Source organism: Chaetodon auriga, chromosome 8 (genome assembly GCF_051107435.1).
Source record: "Chaetodon auriga isolate fChaAug3 chromosome 8, fChaAug3.hap1, whole genome shotgun sequence".
Taxonomy (NCBI): domain Eukaryota; kingdom Metazoa; phylum Chordata; class Actinopteri; order Chaetodontiformes; family Chaetodontidae; genus Chaetodon; species Chaetodon auriga.
Genome location: NC_135081.1, coordinates 7,742,282 through 7,762,511, shown reverse-complemented (window position 1 = coordinate 7,762,511; position 20,230 = coordinate 7,742,282). Strand labels below are relative to the sequence as shown.

Genomic DNA, 20,230 nt, shown 5'->3' with positions numbered 1-20,230 from the left:
GATACAGAGAGCTTCCCTGATCTCCTTAGAACAGAATCAAACCTCTGTTTCAAAGTTCAACACATCAATTTGGAATTGGAAGAAAGAGACAGCTGAAACCACAGCGAACCCCATCATATGGAAAATCATTCACGTCATGCCTGCTGCACAATCTCTGACCACAGGGTAATAACCCAACTGTACAGAAAGCACCTGCATGGACAGAACTGATGTCCCCATGCACATAGTGTTCAACCAACTTTTTGCATATCTGGATAACACCATGTTTTTCTTCCATCAAATTTTTAAGAGCAATTAGTCGATATCCCATAGCTGTATTTCATTGTATGTTCAACAAATCCCAATTCTAACTGTTCATATGAACAAATAAGTGTTGCATGCAAAGAAGCAGAAACACTGCCTTGCCATTGTATAAATCTGGTGTCCAGTCAAGCTGCGATTTACATCTATGTCTGTCCAGACTCAGGAAATGTATGTAGTGACGACCTTGAAGGAATTTCATTACAGATCTTCAGTGTATTTTTTGTTGAGATGGAAGTTATTACAGTGTTGACATGTATGATTCCAGTGAATAATGTCCAGTGGGAAACAGTGAACGTTTTGCCAAATTTGAAGAAATGTGAAGGCTTTGCTGTCATATCGTGTTCACAAATATAGGACGGACAGACAGACAGATACATGTAAACTCGTATGGACATACAACCTGAAAACATAATGCACAGTTTTTAGGCATAAAAACTTCTCGTTCTTGAAAGCCTCTAACAAAGTTGTGCGCAAACAGACAAAACACTTGTATATAACCAGCCCACTCCACAGAATCACATCCTGCAGGCACTTGTTGCTCAGCTGTCTGTTCAGAATGAGACAGACAGAGAGAGAGAGAGAGAGAGAGAGAGAGAGAGAGAGAGAGAGAGAGAGAGAGAGAGAGAGAGAGAGAGAGAGAGAGAGGGGTCAGCAGAGAGACAGAGAGGAGACACAGACAATGGCCCACAGCTGAGAAAACAGCTGGGCCTGGCACAGAAACCGGTCATTTGCCAGCACAATAACTACTCCACAGGCAACACTCAACCAGCTGAATACAGCACTGCTCAGACCCTGCAACCACCAGAAGAAACAGAACAAAATGACTGTGCAGGATTCTTATTACAGAACAGTATTTGTCCTTGTATAAATCTGTCTTCAACAACACTAAAACAATCCAAGTGAAGGAAAAAAAACAAAACAAAACACCTCAGACAAATCTGTGGGAGGAAAAACAAGTGAATCCTCTGAAGTGGTGCTTCCTGCTGCATAAAGAGTTGAGCAATCAGAACGTAGGAGGGTGAGGGTATGCTTCATTAACCCTGGTGTAATTGCCGTTTCCTTTTTATTTTAGGGTGTGTGTGTGTGTGGGGGGTGGGGTGGGGGGTGGATTAAACTGTCGGTTGGTCGCTGACGCAATCTGACCATGGGTGCAGCAGAGAATGACATTGATTACAGCGAGGTTGCTGCATTTCTGTGAGGGTGAGAGTGGCAGGAAGATGCGTGGAATTTTATTGTGGAGGAAAAATGTGGCTATAAGAATGCATGTAGGAGTAAATCAGAGTTAGTGTCAGTACGGTTGTTCACAGCTGCATACAGTTTAAATAATGTGTAGTCATCAGAGAAGTCTTCTCCACACATACTCCAACAAAGTTTACTGCATGTCAAAGTGTTTTCTTACTCTGGCACAGCCTCTCTGATCTTGGGGTCAGTGATCTCTTTGTAGATGGCAGCAGACTGCACCTCCTCCAGAGGACACATGATGCCGTACTCCTCGCACCCGTGGGCCTGAACCAGGGGGTCCATCCGGTGTGGGTCGAACATAATGTTGTTGGGTGTCACCAGCAACACCCCGCTGACTGCACCCTGCATCACACGGGAAGAGAGGTGGACGGGTGAGGAACAATGGGATCTGTCAGAAGTTTATCTATCACCAAAAGCACCTCTGCCACATAAGCAGCTGGAGGCCAAATCCATTTGAGACCACAAATGTCCTAAATCAAGTACAAGTTATTGACTAGCAGCGCTGACCACTTCAATGCTTTCATTTGGTACCTGGGAGTGCATCAGCAGCAGTTCAATACCATGGATCTGTGTGTGTGTGTCTGTGGGTGTGTGTGTGTGTCTGAGAGCAGGACAGTTGCCTGGACAGAGCAGAGTGTCGGTGCACCACACACACACACACACACACACACACACACACACACACACACACACACACACACACTTTCAGACAGGCAGTGATGGACCAGCTGGGTGGAGTCTGTGTGTATTTCAGTGTAGGATGTTGTGGGACCTGGGTGCCATCCTTCTGAATCAAACATGACAAAACCACAACAGACACACAATCTGACCTGTGTGTGTGTGTGTGTGTGTGTGTGTGTGTGTGTGTGTGTGTGTGTGTGTGTGTGTTCGTGCACTGTATGTTTTCTTCCCTTTGGACTTGTCTTTTTTATTCACTGCTGATGTTCCTGTTGTTTTATCCGACCAAGCCACACATTTTATTTTCAGAGCCAAACGATAACTCCTATCAGATTTAATCAGACGCAGACTTAAAAACAACATTTAATCATAGTGAGAACCTTTTAAGACTCTGAATTTAGATACTCCGTTTCCAGTACTTAAAGAAGCTGCACACTCCCTAGTTGTAGGCCATTTGAACAACATGAACCATAATCAGCAGAATTAAACCACAGTCAACGGGAGAGATGCTTCTCTTCATGTATTTACTGTTCATGGTCCTTCCTTGTTTCTTAAATAAATAAAGACAACAATAAACTGGAACAAATCTGTTTTATAAGATATCAGTTGTGAAACATTTCACCGTTACTGATTTCATATATTACTGAGCCTCCCATCGAAGGGCACAGGAAGAGGAACTGAAACAGTGAGAGAATAGTATGTTTCCACAGTCAGTAAAAGCGGTCATCACACACAGCATTGTGCAGCATTTGGTTTCTGGTCCGCCAAAGTGGAGTACTTCAGAGTTTTGCGGATTTGCTCCTGTATTATTGTGAAATAAATCAAAAGAAGCACTTGATCCTTGATCGCACTGATGGGTTGCAACACTGAACAAGAAATCAACAAAAAGGAAATCTGCTTTACTTTGGAGTTTCACTATAAGTGCATTATATTCTTTCAAAATGTCAAATAATTTCACATTTACAGCCAGTCCTTTTGAAAAATGAAGTGTGTTGAGTACCTGCAGCTGAAGCTCTGTTATATGTTAAGTTTGAGTCTTTGATACTGATACAACCATTTCTCTCTTTCCATCGGGCACACTGACGGATAGTTTGTTTTTGTTTTTTTTTGCTCCTGACAATGTTTGCTTTTGTTTGCTGTGATCTGCCCGTCACATGACCAGGAGGTTACGGAGTGGCCTTTAACAAATGCCCAAACTCATCAATGGGTCCATCTTACCTTGCCATCAGTGATGTACTTGCAGTTGATCTTGAGGAACTTCTCTGTGAGGGCCTCTTCCTCCTCGGAGGTGGATGACACCACTCTGGACTGGCGCAGGGCAGAGAACACTGGAGGGTGAATGCCCTCTGGTCTGGGGGGGCCATCAGAGTCCTGTAGAAAGGATGGGTGGGGTTATGGACAATGGTGTAATTAGGAGAGGGTAGGAATTAGACACCAATTGTTCATAAATATCTTTAAATTACTTGATTACAGTCTGTTGTCGAAGCTGGACTAGTTTGTCCTTTGACATAATAAACACCAAAGGGCACATCTTCTAGTTGGGACTAAATGATGCATTCAAAGCTGACAAAGTCAGAACTGTAAAAGCTGAGCTCCACTTTATTCTGCTGCCTGCACAAATATCTATAAATGCATCATGTCTAAATCTCTAAACAGCATTCAACCAAACAGGCTAAATAATAAGCACTGCCGAACAGGCATAGCTTGGTTCACTCGGTAATACATGGTGCAACTAATTTATGTCTCATTTCATCAAACTAATGCGTTTCAGTCTCTAAACACATTATCTATATATAAGCAGATATTTTCTGCACAGTGGAACAATCAGGTTAAAAGAAACCCAAAGACAAGCCAAATGAATCCACCTCCTGTGTGCCGGAGCTTCACACAGGCAACATTCAGATGAGACTGAAGCTTTAATTATTGTGCTTTTAGCATGACTTGATGCTGAGTTACTGTTATTTTGAGGATGAAACTTTAAAGAAGGGAGCACATTAGTAACATCAGTAAAAACGTGTTAAGACTCAAATTTATAGCCCTGCTTTTATGCAGTAATAACCTGTATACTATTAATAGTTACATTGTTTCTTCAGTGTAGTAAGTGCCACATAAACAACTGCAAATTAATTTGAATTCAATTAATAATTTCAATCAATTAAGCGAGGAGTGGTCATTCTGTGTTTCTTCCTGGTTGTTTTCCATCTCTTTGTAGAAATTATGCATCTCCTTCTAGTCGTTTTGCATGGGGGTGGAGGGCAGGCTGCCACCCCTGTGCTGAGTGACCTTGTGCACAAAAACGACTTAACTCTGTGAGTCATGTATTTTAGCAGCAGTGGTTCATGTACTAACACATCTACGAGTTTGTGTGAGCGCGACTATTCATCATGCATGTGGAGTAGAAACTTGTGCTGAACACATCAACTGGGAAAAGACAGTGATCGGATAGTCATTTGTCCAAAGTCTGCCAGATGCTGCACGGCCAAGACAGAATGCAGACTATGTCTCAACTTGGTTGTTCTGTTATATGTTGAGGCGTACACCATGAAGCAACTGTTACTGCTTCTTCGTCTACTCCATGGTAACCCAGCAATCTGCTACAGATGGTGTGTCTGCTGGGCTGGAAACACGAGGTGTGGTGTGTTTCTACCAGTGGCCTGCTGCCATGCAATGTCTGAGCCACGGGGAGCGAGAGACTGAAGTCTGTCTGAATAACTGTCCACAGGGACAACTGTCTGACTGGGAGACATTTTGTAGGACAGAGTGGACTGTTAGTCTGATTGACTGAACAACGCTCTGCAGCATGGACTGTCTGTGACAATGAATGACTGCTTAAGGGGTCGGATGGGAAGATGAGAAGAAGCGAGGGACTGGAGAAACATTGATGAGAAAGACAAAAAGGGAGTAGACACGGCAGCAGGAGCGACTAAAAAAAGCAAAGCTGCTGCGGAGAAATAAAAAGACAAGGAGATAAAGAGAGCTAAAGGCAATGAAGGAGTGATTGGAGTGAGGACAAAGAACAAAAGGGAAAAGGAGGACAGAGAGGAGTGTGTGGGAGTTCTCATTGAGGGGGATTTTGACCGGCAGGGTGTCAAAAGCCGGTGGAGAAGTGCAGTGAAGAGCAGTGAAGAGCTTAGAGAAGAGAGCCCGAGCCCACACCAACTGTCTGCTGTCCTCCTGACACCCACCCCCACACCTCCCCCTCTCTGTCTCCCGGCGCAGTCGACAAACAGCCTGCAGCTACTGACCCGCACCGACACAAGCAGCACAGACACTGGCAACCAGGGAAGGCTGAGGGGGCCGGGCCAATCTGTTACAGCCAAAACAAGCCTCTCTCAACGAGGAGAGGAGACGGGGACCTAAAAGTGTTAAATAAAGATTAGGAGGCGAGGGATCGCGGCCGAAAATAAAGTTTCAAGAACACCCTTAAAGCAAAACAAAAAAAAAGTCCCTGACCTACTAGAGCACCTACTGTTGATGAATTGCAGCGGGCCAGCTGTTAAGGAGATGAGGACTGTGTAGGAACATGTCTGTTTAAACCTGCTTGTCATCCACTTGAACTGAACACACCTCACCTACACAACGGCACTTAATCGCTTCACTTCCCGGCGAGTCACTTCCCAGTGACTCATTCAAGCTGGTCTACCTGCTCCAAGGTTAAATACGAAAAGAGGAGCAGCTTTTTCCACCCAAAAAAAAAACGAAAGCTAACAGCGACAAGAGCACACCTGGGAAGAGAAACACACACCCTGTCCACGTGTGCAGCAACACACCTGGGTTGGAATGAGCAGCCACAGATGTCAAAATATGTCCTCCCTCATAGAAACACTAAACAAACACTATCTTCCAGTCCCTCATTAAATCGGGCACATCTGAGAAATGGGTGTTATGTGTATGTAACAAAACAACACCCATCACACATCCCACACAGACAGAGGACCGGGGAGACACACTCGCTGTCCGTCAACGGAGAGCTGCAACTCGTAAGGCAACACGAGGAGACAGGTAAAGATTTCTGGTACAATGCCGAATGTTGACTTACACAAAGCAAGAACTGTCACAATTGTATTTGTACATTTCGTTCCTGTGTGGGATGATAACTGGCTGAAAACAGACTAAACAGAGTGAAGAGTTAACAAAAGTGAGATTAACTTGGTCTGTTTAATTGGCTGCCAATGGTGGCATATTGTCAAAAGCTGACAATCTGTCCTTTTATTCATCTTTCAATATGAAATTCTAGTTGGGAAAAAACAAATCCTGGCTCACTGTCTCAATAGTTGAATTTCACCAGGTAACTGCTCATGTATGGAGATGCTGTGATGATTGTTCCTGAATAAATTCTTGATTTCCACCCCAGGTATGACTTCTTCTCTTTAGACAGAACCTGCACAGTCATGCTACATCAGTGAAACATCACCTGATCCAATCCTCCAATCACATCTCACACAGATCAAGCAGCCAAATCCTCTCTCTTCCCTTTGGTCCTCCCTGGGTACCTGTGCTGCTGAGTCCTTCCTGCTACACACCAGTACTGGCTCCTCTTTCAAAAACAATACTTTAACTACAGATGATGCATATCAGCTAGGATTTGTCAACCTACCCGTTACTGCTCTATAACGCTTCACACAACAACACTTTAACCTTAATATGACGTGTTCTTCGAGGATTTTTTTTTGCCTTAAAAACTTTTCAAATGTGAAATGTGCCATAGGCATACATACCAAACAATATGCAAATGACAACACATCTTTCAAAACTTCAAAGCGTGGGCACTGAGTCCTCTGAGAGGTGCTAATCAGACAATCTGACACATCTGATGCTGTAGTGCACATACAGACAGATGAACTCAGTTTTAGGCTCAGGAATTTAAGGAAGCATCATCCTGCCTCAGCCACCTCATATATCTCAAGTGAATATTGCTTCTCCAGGCTGCTGCTTTCTTTGCACCACCAAAATCCTCTAATATATGACCACTGTTTGTCCTGCACTGACCTCCAAGCCATCCAATATTTTCTCAGCTGGTGCTGGAGTGTGGTACTATGAGGGATGACGTCAAACTTGCCCATCTCTTTATTATACCCCTTATTAAAATTCAACTTCGTGCAGACTTTTCGTTTAAACTGCTAAACGGCACAGGTGAGGCGAGGTCAGGTGAGGTCAGGTGAGTTAAGGCAAAAGATCGGAATTTTTAGAAAGGAAGAAGGAGAAGAAGGAAAACAACCTCATTGAAGGAATTTAAGTGAAGACTTTATTTAACCTCATTTGAAGTGAGCCACGACTTGTCAGTGTCCTGAAGTGACCAGATTCCAGGATTTCTTCAGTGCATCAAAGCGAGAGAACGAGCTCAGCATAGTGTGCTGGCTGCTGCACTGAAATCCAAAGATGAAAGAGCTGCTGCGGTGGCCTCAGACTGCGAGTAACCGCTGTGGCAGGAGAGGACATGAAGGAAGAAGGGGGGAAGGTAGGATGGAGGAGTATTGAAATGGATGCACAGGAAGAGAGAGGCCGGGGTGAGAAAAGGAGAGGACGGGTGCTGGGCGAAATAAGGCCTGACGGGGCTGCCGGGAGCTCGTCTCTGAGGGTGTTGGGGGAGGTGGATGGAGTGAGGCATCACAGTAATCGACTCTACAGGAAGCTGTGAGGGGGGCTGACACTGATGGTGGGGACAGGTGATGGGTAACAGTGTTGGATGACAGCTGTGGTGGGGCTACAGAAATCAATAACCTTTTAGTTTCGAACCAATATTTCTCTCAGTTAACAGAAGAGAAAAAAATCGAGTAAAGGCCCTGGCAACTGTGGAATATGGCTTAGTATAGTGTGGTAATGAAGGACAGAGTGATATAGTTATTATATATTAATAAGACATTCGATAGTAGGTCACATCAATTAATATACATTTGTTATTTCTGCAGCAACTCTGGCAAAATGTCTTTGATATATTATGTTCACTACTCTCCCTGTAAAAATAAAGATTTCAAAGAGGGGAGTGTGCAGGTGCCACCCCGCTTTGACCTTGACAGTGACACATGGTGCAATCAAAAATCAATCCACAGCTCCACCTTGTGGGCATGGCCATCTCCTGCAAGAGGGAGCACGCAATGGCTGAGATTCATCAAACATCAGTAGCCAGAAGTCCTCAAGCACCGTCTGTACTATTGTCCTACGAGCCAAAATTACAGGCTGATGCTGAGCAGACACCCTGATGAGCTGATGAGCTGAATCTGCCCTGCTAAAAAACAAGAAGACCAGTTCAAGTTTAATCCTTTTTATAAGCTAACCACAAGACTGGATTATAGGAGCTGAAACCTGTTCATCCAGTGAGATCATCACAATCACATCTTTGTGGCACCAGATATATAGGTGAGCTAAACTGGTTCTACTTCCTCTACTGCTAATTTTAGATCACGCCACAGTGGAAGAGGAAGGAAGGAAGGAAGGAGGGGGGCAAAAGAGGTGCCAAAAGAGGAAGAGACAGGGAAGGTCACAGTAGTGGCTGTACCACCACGGTGAGTAAGCGCACGTGTGTGTGTGTGTGTGTGTGTGTGTGTGTGTGTGTGTGTGTGTGTGTGTGTGTGCGTGCGTGTCAGTATGAGCAGGAGGAGGATCTGGATAGGACAAAGAGGACGTGCCTGCCCACACAGATGACCAGAGAGCAACTACGCCAGTGAGTCGGAGGCTGCCAAATAATCCAACGACAGCAAGACCGCCAGCCGGAAAGTCAGCCAGCCTGCACGCGCACGCACGCACGCGCACACACGCACACACAGTCATCCAGACAGCCAGCCAACGATCTATGCCTGCAAGATGTGTTACTTTTTGGTGCCAATACCAGAAGGCCAGCAGGCAGACCGAGAGCATGAAGACACTTCAGAGCTGCCTTATCTGGCCTTTAGCTCTACCAGAGTGCATCGATGCGTATGATGGATTCAAATTTCACAGTAAATACTCTATGGATTTGTGATTTGACAGTTTGGAAATTGATGGGTAGAGACTTAGAGTGTATGTTAAATATCGTCCCCAAGACAAATACAATTTCCCTAAAACTCATCTTATTCAGTCCTCCAGTCCAAAATGATGTCAACAATACAATTTTGTTACTTCTGAACTTGACAAATTAGATGTTTGTTTGAAGTATATCTTTAACCCCCCAAAACCTCACTATCCATGCAGGCATTTAAGGAGGGGAAAAAGACTTGGACGACACCTTGGACGACAGTTTGTGCTACATACACAAATGCTCCATAAATGCTAGGCAGTGCTCGATGCAAATGAAGTTGTTACACAGGTTAAACTATTCTAAAAGTAAACGCAACAGTATCTCTTTGGAGGCGTATGCACAGTGTGAGAAATGTAATTGTGTCAAAAGCACCTTAAAGCGAGACTATGTAACTTGTGAAGGAAAAACTGACCCTTTGTTCTTCTAATAAATGAAAAATTGTCTCGTCTGGTATTAAGAGGAGGGTATGTTGGGCTGTATTTTACAGAAAACTGTCTAAGCTTCAATAAGAACATGTATCACAAATACACAGAGTTTCAGTTTTGATTTAAATGAGTAGCGGCACACAAGTAATATTCTGCAGTGAAAAACCTCTTATGTTTAATGACTTTGATTTTTCATCAGGCTATTTGAACATGCAATAGGCTTTTTAAACATCTGGCCCAAGATCTGCTTCTTTTTCTATCCGAAAGTAAAAGAGAAGCATCTGAAAGCAGTTTCTCTTCAGTGCACTCATCTTCATCTGGGTAATACCAGCTATTTACTGCATGCATTGCTATTACTATACACCTCCCAGAACCGTTTATTTGGATTATATCCTCATTGAGATGTGCGTGCCGAGCACTAAAATAGGCTGGTAATTAAAAAGATGCTGGGGATTCTGGAGAAAAAAAAAAAAAAAAAAAAAGCTGAGTGAGTTATTAAGGTCCTTCCTGTGCTCCAAAAACCAAACTGCACCTGGATGCTGCTTTCTTCTGTAAGACTACCAAATGACACACACAGGAAGAGGGAGAGAGAGAGAGGAGCGTGCAGGCAGACACACAAACATGCAGAGTTGACAGATACAGACGCACATTTTCACACAGACAGATAAACACACACACACACACACACACACACACACACACACACACACACAAACGCCTCCACAAACACATACAGTTGGCATATCGGGTGAGGTAATGTTCCCTCCCTTCTGCCTTCCAAGCACACTTCCTCTGCTTGGAATAATTGCTGCCTAGCTGCTTGTCTGAGAGAACGAGCAGCTCCGTTCATTAGCTGCTCTAAATATCAGACACGGCATCATTTTTAAAAGCTTAATTTCTCTGCAGTCGCAGCCCCTCTCTCTGATCCTCGCCCATGGAGAGCTGCAGAATATGCTCCTGTTCTTGCAGGCATGACCTAAATAGATAAGTAGTAAATGAACGGGGGCCCTTTCTTTTGGCAACCGTGGAGAAATTAACAGACAGAGATGAGAGCAGACGAAAGGGAAGCGCTTGTGGTGGGAGGGTGTCTGAACCCGAGCGGAGCAGCATGGACGGTGATTGCAATGGAGACGTTCTCCCAAAAGCAGCAAAACAAGACGTCCATTTCCATGGAGACAGGCAAACAATCATATTTCTTAAGGGACCACTGGGCTTCCTGCGGTGCTTGGTGATTGGCTCGTTCAGATGCTGCGGATGCTGTACCTGAGGGAGACGGCTCACACTGCTGGTCATAAAGCTGTGAGGACAGGATGTGTATGGCTCACTGGACTAGACCTGAAGTCACTTCAGGCGCAAACAACACGCCTCTGACCTCCAGCTTGTCTCGGTTTCTTAGGAGACACAAGTGAAGCTGATAGGGAAGGGTGGGAAAAATGGGATGTTGAGGATGTAAATTTGGCCGTATATTAGAGCAGGAATGAACCCCACCACAAAACAACAAAGATAAAAGCATCCTCGCTTATCACCACACCATGTTTACATGCAACACATTGAAAATGTGATCAATTGGAGATGGCCACAAACACGACTGGCCACAATAACAGCGATGTGTAAATGCCATATATTTCCATCTTCATGTCGCGAAACTACAGCAATGAATCAAACTAAAATTGCTGTCAGCCAGCAGCTTGGATACTAATTAAGAGCAGAGCATTTAGCAGAGACAGCTTTTCAAATAGCCCATTTCACGCATGCACTTTGTTCTGTAAATGTGGCAGCAATTCAACATGTCAGCTTCATGTTTGAAAAGGACCACTAGCTGCTTTTCCATTACAGTTGCTCTGGCAATCTGCGTCTCCCTCCATTGGTCAATGTGAATGTAGAGCTGCCACACTAATGGCTACAGCAGGCACAAGATCCTGGTCTTTCTGGACATATAAATGCATGAAAATACAAACATAAATGCGTGTTTTGGGCGGCCTTCTTAAGACAGATAAATACATAATACATCACAGATTTAAGAATACAAGTCAAACAAATTTAGTTAAATAACCTTACTGAAGACCTGGATTTTTATGGCATATCTAGGATGTTTGTTAAGACAGTAATCTGAGCGCAGACATCATGACATCAGAGACTCATAACCAGAAACAGGTTTGTGGTTAATAAAGCTGATAAAGATAAGAGAAGTCCTTGTGCTGAGCCGTGTTGACTGCTCATTCTGGGGAAAGACAAACCACAGATATCTTAGAATAGGTGAGTTGAAGTTGAGTGGGGTTTGAAAGCAAGAGACAATTTTTAATAGAAGCTCAAATTATAACTTGCGACTAATCATCCTAGTTATAATTCATATGGAGTTTTCTAACTTGGGGTGATTTTATTGATGTAAATAGAGATAGGAACTGGATTTATTGTGCTACTGTGTCCAAATAAATCTTGGAATCTATTGTGTCATAGACCTTTTTATAGTTGTGCCTGATTTAATGTTCTCCTTCTCATAATGCCAGCTAAATGTCAGTTGTTACTTCCTGTTTTTAACAATTTTGAAAGCACAATGGAAAGAACATACATCTTCTCTGGCGCTAGAAATGCCCCAGAAGAAATCATTTTAGAGCCGCACACGGGGACAAAAAAAGAGAGAGAGAAAAAAAACCCCCCACTACTGTGAAGCAGCACATGCGTCCTTGCTTTTGATTATTTGTGTGACACGGTACACACACACATCACTTCCACCTCTTGCTGTCTGTTCTGCCCTTGACAGCACATCACCCTGGATGTTCACCTTTGGGCTGACAATGAACAGAGCTTTAAAATGTGACAGAAATGGTTGAAGGAGAAGTCAGTGTTTATGAGTGCGCTGTGTGTGAATGCGTGTATGTGGCGGTGACATAGAGGCTCCGACAACGTGTGAAAGTATTGTACATGAGCTGCTGCGTGTGATAATCTGCTGCCTCTGGCTCTAAAATTATGACGCTGGGCAAATTTGCCTTTCTCGGCTGAGTCAATATGGCCTCAATAACAGGTAACTTCCTGATATACATTTCCTGTTTTTTTTTTTTTTTTGGGATCGTTGGCATTTTTCTGTTGATGATATTATTTTAACAGTAGAATGCAACATTTATTGCATGGATGAGTGAGTATCATCGCTCAATGGGTAAATATTCAACACGGATTCTTTCTTGATTCTATCCATGAATGGCACTAAAACAGCAAGGTTAATCTACTGTTCTTGGACCTTTTCTGAGTGTGTGAGATGTGCATCAGAGATGTGGTCAACATACCGTCACCTTCTCTAAATCAGCTTCTGAGGAGGTGGGAGACAGGGGGCTGATGGGACTGAGGGAGGGGGAGCTTCCGACACTGGAGACGTACTCAGGATCAGGAACGTACAGAACCTGCAAACACAATCCACGTCTGTATTTACACAGGCGCTTCCTTTGAGCAAACACGCACTGCTCACAACATGCATGCACAGACAGTAATGAAAGAGAACTACGCTCACGCACAAGTGACATGGCAAATAACATGAAATAATGTGAACAGCCTGATGCTATTGACAAGGACAAACAGCGACATGGAAAGTGACTGTCATAATACTAAATCAACATGTCAGAATTAGCAGTGACGGGAGCAAGGTGTCTGACGGTTTGCACGTAGTTACAATACACAGAACAAATACACACATGCTTATATGAAGTGTGATTTTCATCTGTTTTGTAATGTAATGAGAAGGAAAGGAAATGGTTTGCTGTTATGACCTTAAGGAATTTGGCTTATTTGCTTTTTTTACTGCAAGTTAGGCGAGAACATTGATACCATGGAACAATAAAGGCTTTCGAAATTCATTAGAAATATCAGATACCGGGATGGAAAAAGTATCCCTGACTAATTCGGCATCTCTACAATGACAACAACTGTAGGGACATTCATGATTGCCATGTTTGGACCTATATCATATCAACAGCATTGTCAGAAAAAAAAAAGGTTAGGAGGTACTACAGCCTTTGAATTTTGTACTGAATTTCTTTATCTGATTGGAAATGTTGGGCTTGTACAAGAAGTTAGGAGAGCAATCTATCGATAAACTACTGATTCGGGGTACAGAAATGAGCTGTTTCAGCTGTGGTATAACTTCTGCGTCAGCCACGGACGGACAGGAGGAACGGTGGTTCAGTAAGTGCTCTCTGCACTCCACCGTTTGGACGCAGCTCAACTCAGCACTGTTTGCAGAGAGCTGCCAACGGGACGTGTCTTGTCTCCATTTGGCCGGATAACAATTTGACGCCAAGAAACCGAGAGTCAAAATATTGTTTTGGATGTTTGTCACCTTCCCCCATTAAAAAACTAATTTATAATTTGGTTTCTATTGCCCGAAAGAGAAAAGACAAACATGAAAGCCGGGGAAGCTGGCAGTGGGTTTAGCAGGCTGGAGAAGGGTAGCCTGTGTGATGTTGTCTGAGTTAAAACATCTATGGGAGAATCACACATATCGTTATACTTTTTTAGAGACAAAATAGGTCTTTCGCTATGAACTGCGTCTTAATGGGACGAGTGACTCTGTAATTAGCAGAGAATTAAGTGGGGATACAGATAGTAGGGATGTGAACAGTGAGTCAGCAAATTGCTCAGAGGAAGAAGGAGGGTAAAGACATGCAGGATGTAATTTTTCCCAAAAAACCTTCTTCTATCTCCAGGTTTTCCACCTAAATCCCCATATGTACTGTAGAAAATGTTTAGTAATTGTGAGATCACGATAAACCGTTGAGAATGCATTATGGGCTGTCAAAAAGAGCTATTAAGAGATCGACCGGTCGGTGAGATGCTGCAGATAGGAGGCAGCTGTGGGACAGTGATGAAGTGATGCAGCTGAATATATCAGTGAAGGCGGGCACGGCGGTTCACACCTGGCCAGGCACCACTGCTCTGGAGAACAGCTTGTTCAGCTGAACCAGTTCGTTGGGTGTGGTGTCAAACTTGAGCGCAATGCTGTTCAACGTGTCCCGCGATTCCACCTGGACCACAAAACAAGAGAGAGGACACAAAATCACACTCGTGTTTCTGTTCAAGCTGTACAGGGAAGACTTAAAGATGTGACACACATGATAAGACACAAGACACGGAGAGAGGAAAACTGTGCAAAGCTGTGCATTTATTACTTTAAAAGGTTTTAATGTTGCTTGATGCATGCATGTTAGGTTTGGGACGTTAAGCAAATTAAAGCTGTCGGCTGTTGACCAAGAATAGACTCCCACGGGAAGCAAAGAAACATGAACTGACATCAATGTCAGCAGCAGTCTTGTGTTATCTTGTGAACCACTTGTAGAGCAACATCTACTGTTTCCCACAAAACGAGGAGGACTCTTTCATGTGCACAAAGTCTGGGGCTACTCCTGAGAAAGAAATGACTCGTTTCCCTGCTGATTAATCTCTCACTTTAATGAATCATCTTGTCTAAAAAGCGGTAGATCATCATGCAAAAAGCCCTTCATGATTTCCCACAACCAAGTGATGTCTTCAAACTGACAGTTCACTAAACGCCCTGATCAGTGATTGCTCAGTCATAGATTAGCAGCTGTCATCAGGTACGGAAGCTTCGTCAAGCTTCAGATTTCTCCACTTTTTGAAGCATTGTGCATGGAGGTACAGTGAGCAAGAGAGGAAGTGCAGCGTATTGTCGTGTCGTGTCTTGTGTAAGCTGGGAGTGGATCATTGACATCAGGGTGTAGGCTCCTGCTCATTACTATTATGCATTTTCAATTAGCTAGCTACCTACAACTGCTTTTCTTTTCTTTCAAAAGATGCAGCTTTTGTCTACGTATTTGAAATTAAGAACTTACTGCTATTGTTAAAATTACTAAAAGTCTACATCCATTATCATTGTAAACTGCATATGTGAGGTGTGAGAGAGGAAAGACTGATGGCGTAACAAAAGTAACTAAGGGGTGGGACATCCAGTGTTCTGTCCAACCAACAGCTGTAAACCCAAAAATATTCAGATTACAATAACACAAAACAAAAAAAAAAAAAAGCAGCAAATGCTCACTTTCATCTCAAGAGTTTCACCCAAATGATTGTTTTGACATTTTTGCTTCATCAATAACGTAAACAACTGGTGGTAGCTGATTAATATTTGTTGGTCAGTTAGGTGATTAATTGGCTCATCCTTCGAAGCTCATTTCATTCCATTTAATAAAGCATAACATCCTGAGCCATATGAAGCGCACAAACAAGCAGAAGAAGAGGTAGCCCTTGGTGTCAGTCGAGGTTTAACGTGTCGTGCCGGCTGCTGTTGTGGCTACAGTCTGTGCTCAGCTGCTGCACCCTGCAGTTTGACACAGGTGCATTTGCTTGTCTCCACCAGTTAAAATCCATACAACAGAGATGTGCTCCACGTGTCTGAACTAGTTAAGCATCTAACATGCCCAGTGGGAGTTTCTCCCTTCCAAATAAGGATGACAACCATGTCAGAAAGCGCCTGCGTGTGTGTGGAAGGTGCTATGAGTGAAAAAGTGTGCTCAGGGGACAGAACCCCTGAAAACCAGACAGGCAGGGCTGACTCTGAGCTGTGTATAATTAGGACAGGATAATGGCACTGTGTGTTTTAGTGCAACAGTCATGGGACTGCCTCAGTGGTTCTCAGAATGTGTGTGTGTGTGTGTCTGTGTGCAAACAGTCCCACAAAAACAACAAGGAATGACAGCTTCTCCAAATTCATGACATGACAGATTGTTTCCAGAAGGATATTCTTCCACAGACAGACAGACAGACAGACAGACAGACAGAGAAGCAGACAGGCAGGCAGACAGACAGACAGGCAGACAGACAGGCAGACAGACAGACAGGCAGGCAGACAGACAGACAGGCAGACAGGCAGACAGAGAAGCAGACAGGCAGGCAGACAGACAGGCAGACAGACAGACAGGCAGGCAGACAGACAGGCAGGCAGGCAGACAGAGGTCCACTAAGCACAGTCACAGACAGGTAGCCGAGTAAAGGGAACCAAGACAGACAAGCTGGAACATTAGTAACACAGAATCATTGTGTGTGAGGCAGTCACACATGACATGATCAGGATCATGATCATGATCATGTCAACACGTAACAACATCGAGGGGAAGAAGCAGAAAATACAGAACCTCGGACAACGTTAGTGAATGTTTCACAGTAAATATCAACTGTGACGTGCACTAACTCCAGCTCCAAAAACAGACTATTTTGTCTCCAGGTAGCAACTGAGAGTCACAGTGAAGTGAAATATTAGAAGCTTTCACATATTTCACTGTCTTAGACAGGTTTCAGACAGCACCACGAGACAAAATCCTTAGTAAACTCCGAGATAAAGAGTGCATGGGCTAAGATTTGGTTTGAAAAGGAGCTCCAAGGAATTAATATTTGAAATATATAAAGTGCACTTGATTTAGCAAGAACAACAGAGCCATATGGTATCATCTCCAGAATCTGTGGCTTCAAGAGACAAGTAAATCAAGCACTCAGCAGCACAAATATTCAAAGTGTGTTATTTAGCCTGTTAGTTTGAGCATCTTCTGAGTATGAAATAGAGCAGAGCTTTGGAGACGGGGGCTAGGGCTGAGGATGGGAGCCATGGAGCCGTGGACTGGTTTGTGGTGAAATGAGGCCAGGATAAGACTGGGGTAGGACTGACGATGCTAGGTGACATTTTCTATTGAACAGTCTTCACTATATGCAGTTCCTAAGCAACACAGGTTTTAAATTTGTTTAAAAAAAAAAAAGTGTTGAATATTTCCTCTCCATAAAGGGAAAAATGGTGCTGCGTGACGATCATGGTTACTTAAATTGGTTAAAAATCACACACCCATCCATAATGAGGCTATGGCTGAAGCAACACCACTTCAGGCAACCAGAGGGACAACAACAACATTGAGAAAGCATCTGTGGGAAAACAATCTCCCTGTACATGATAAAAAAAATAGCTAATGATGGCAAAAACAGCTGTGAAAAGACTAATCAGACTAACCAGGAAAGCACAGTGACAGCAATACTGCAGTGGCACATGCTTTGGCTTGAGAGTACGGCTCTTAAACTTCAGGAGCTGTGATGTCTTGTGATGTTGGTCACTTGCTCATAGCACCGTCCTCCACTGTTGAGCAATTAAAAAAGTTGGGGGAGGAGCATTTTCAAAGCCCAATATAAAAGCAGTTTGGGTTTTAAAACTCGAAACTGTCTGAAAAGTTTTGAAATGCAGAAATCTCAGCAGCTGCCAAAATAATTGTTGTGTCATTGTTACTGATTAACGGTCCTGCCGTGACGGGTTATTTCACACACACTCCCTCCTGTCCCTTTAATCTGAACTGGACTGTGATGAGTGAGCTTGCTAGGGTTGGATAAATCTGGGCTGAGAGCGCTCAACCAAGGCCCAGATTGCAGGCTACGCTGGGTTTAGATGCCCTACCCTCTGGGGCAACAAACTAATCAGATCCGAGGTCAGTCACGCTGCGGGGATACAGTCTCCCTGACTCAGCAATGTGAGCAACTTTGTTTGGACAACAATGAACAAGGCAGAGCAGGGATGCTTTGTGCAGTATGGATTTGGTGGGTATGCTGTGCAGGGCTGACTGAGAGAGTAGTTTCTAGATTAGTAACTGCTTGCAAATGGATGTCACTGGATTGAACGGAAGTATGGGTCAAAACCAAACCTTTCCACTTCCTGTACCCCCCAAACACCACCACTGATATTTAATCCTATGTGGATTAAAAACTAAATAATTTTCATTGTTCATGAGTATTGATTGATGTCACAGTTGACATGTGAAAATGATTCCCACATAGACCACCTTTGAATCCAGATGTCTGTTCACAGACTGATCTCCTCCAAGAGTCAAAGTACAGATACACAGTGACGGCAGTTTGTTGAGATGATTAGATTGTCCAGCTAGATGAAATGGTAGTCTGATCATTTCAAAGAAACAAATCAAATAAGGAGCCATCCTTCATACTTCGAGATGCTATCTGATACCTTTAGACTTCTGCTGCTTGTTCATCAGGACACATTTAATTCAATAATTCGATCAAAGTTGTGATTATGTTAAATGGAGGTTGCAGAGCAACCGAGGCAGTGAGGACATGGACAAAACTCATGGTCTCATGGCCATCAGGTTTGGAAATTTAGTGTCCTTGTAGAAAAAGGTATGTGGGTTCAAATTATATTATGTGCAGTGGTTTCACACCAAGTTAAAAAAATCCTGAACACAGCAGGGTTACAACATAATCCTTACAGTTCTGTCCTTAGAATTCCTGCATTGTCTCAGTTTATCATCAGGTTTTTCCAGTATCCCATTTACGTGTTGCCTGCTAATATTCTCTGATCCCATTAACTGCATTTTTGTTCTTGTCTTCTGATTTTTCTATGTTGCATAATAACGTTATTTTCCAAGTAAGATCAAAACCAAGATAAAATAGTTTGCATGTCACACCCTTATTGATTTGTTTGGATGTTAGCTCGTCAAATCAAGTACATGCAGTCCAAAGACAAGGCAATGTGGTGACAAAAACCAGAAACTGCTTTAGAGCCTTTCACCATTCTGACTTAAACAAACCAGTGAAGCAAAACCACAGAAAAAGACATGAGGATGCAGTGACAGGTATGTGTAATATCTCAGACATCTCTCTTTAACTGTGTCATTAACAACTGCTCTTAGACATCTCATGACAGCATCAAGGTCCTTCAGGATTTCTGATGTCATCATCTCCGCAAAGGAAGTCGTACTGTTTGTTCAGACAACAGCATGTCAGCTTGATAAATATCCTGTCTGAAAGAGGACTGCAGGCGTTACAGAGACCAGACCCGGAGTGGCAAAGTATCCGTGACTCTACAATGATACAACATGCGCTCGCCATGTATTTACCACATAGCCATAAAAAGCAGGATTAACTCCCATGTATAACCTAACCATTCAAAATCATTACTGCTGTGTGCCATAAACGGCAAATTTGTGCTTGTGTGCTGTCTTTGGTCCAGTGTTCAGGGATTAAAAACTCAAAGTCTTGTTATAAGGAGTTAATAATCAGCAGGGCTCTTACAGTGTCAGAGCCTTTCATCCAGGCGGCTTCAGAACAGGGCATCGATCCTCCCTAGGTGCTATTTGCGACCGCCTCATCCATGAACTATTTATTTTTAGCTTTATAGCTCCTCTGTTGCTCAGTACAAAGCCAGCCTATAGGACATTCAGGTCTGCAGGACAGCTGCTATAACACTGTTTTCATGTGGTTTCCTTGAGAATTCCTCTGCAGCATTGGGTCACATATTTGGCTTATATGGACGAAACGCTGCTTTTTGCTCTACAGACCAGATATTTTGAAGCTTAGTCTCACCTCTGACAGCTGCTGGCTCTTGTATCAAATCACTGCTCTGGTAGTTCTTGTACCAGGAGCTCAGCCAATCAATATGGGTAAAAATATCTGGTGTTCAATGAAGTAAACACTGGCAAGAGCCAGGTGGTGGGCTGATCTTGGCACCAAATGTGGTGTAATAATAGTGTGATTCAGGTTTGCCTTTTAAGCTTAATCAATCACATGATATATATATATATAGGCAGGCAATATTAGCAGC

At 43.4% G+C, this 20,230-nt stretch overlaps 1 protein-coding gene across 7 annotated transcripts in view; it reads right to left on the bottom strand.

The window, feature by feature from the left end:
* Positions 1 to 20,230, bottom strand: part of oxr1a (oxidation resistance 1a) — a 152,919-nt gene that overhangs the window by 18,100 nt on the left and 114,589 nt on the right. For 6 of the 7 annotated variants that reach the window (XM_076737847.1, XM_076737848.1, XM_076737849.1 and 3 more), the window contains 4 exons: positions 14,547 to 14,654; positions 12,924 to 13,037; positions 3,442 to 3,594; positions 1,703 to 1,887 (listed from right to left, as the gene is read on the bottom strand). In XM_076737847.1, coding sequence (XP_076593962.1) covers positions 1,703 to 1,887; positions 3,442 to 3,594; positions 12,924 to 13,037; positions 14,547 to 14,654 — 560 coding nt within the window. The remainder of the gene's footprint in view (positions 1 to 1,702; positions 1,888 to 3,441; positions 3,595 to 12,923; positions 13,038 to 14,546; positions 14,655 to 20,230) is intronic. The other variant, XM_076737852.1, reaches the window with a different exon arrangement.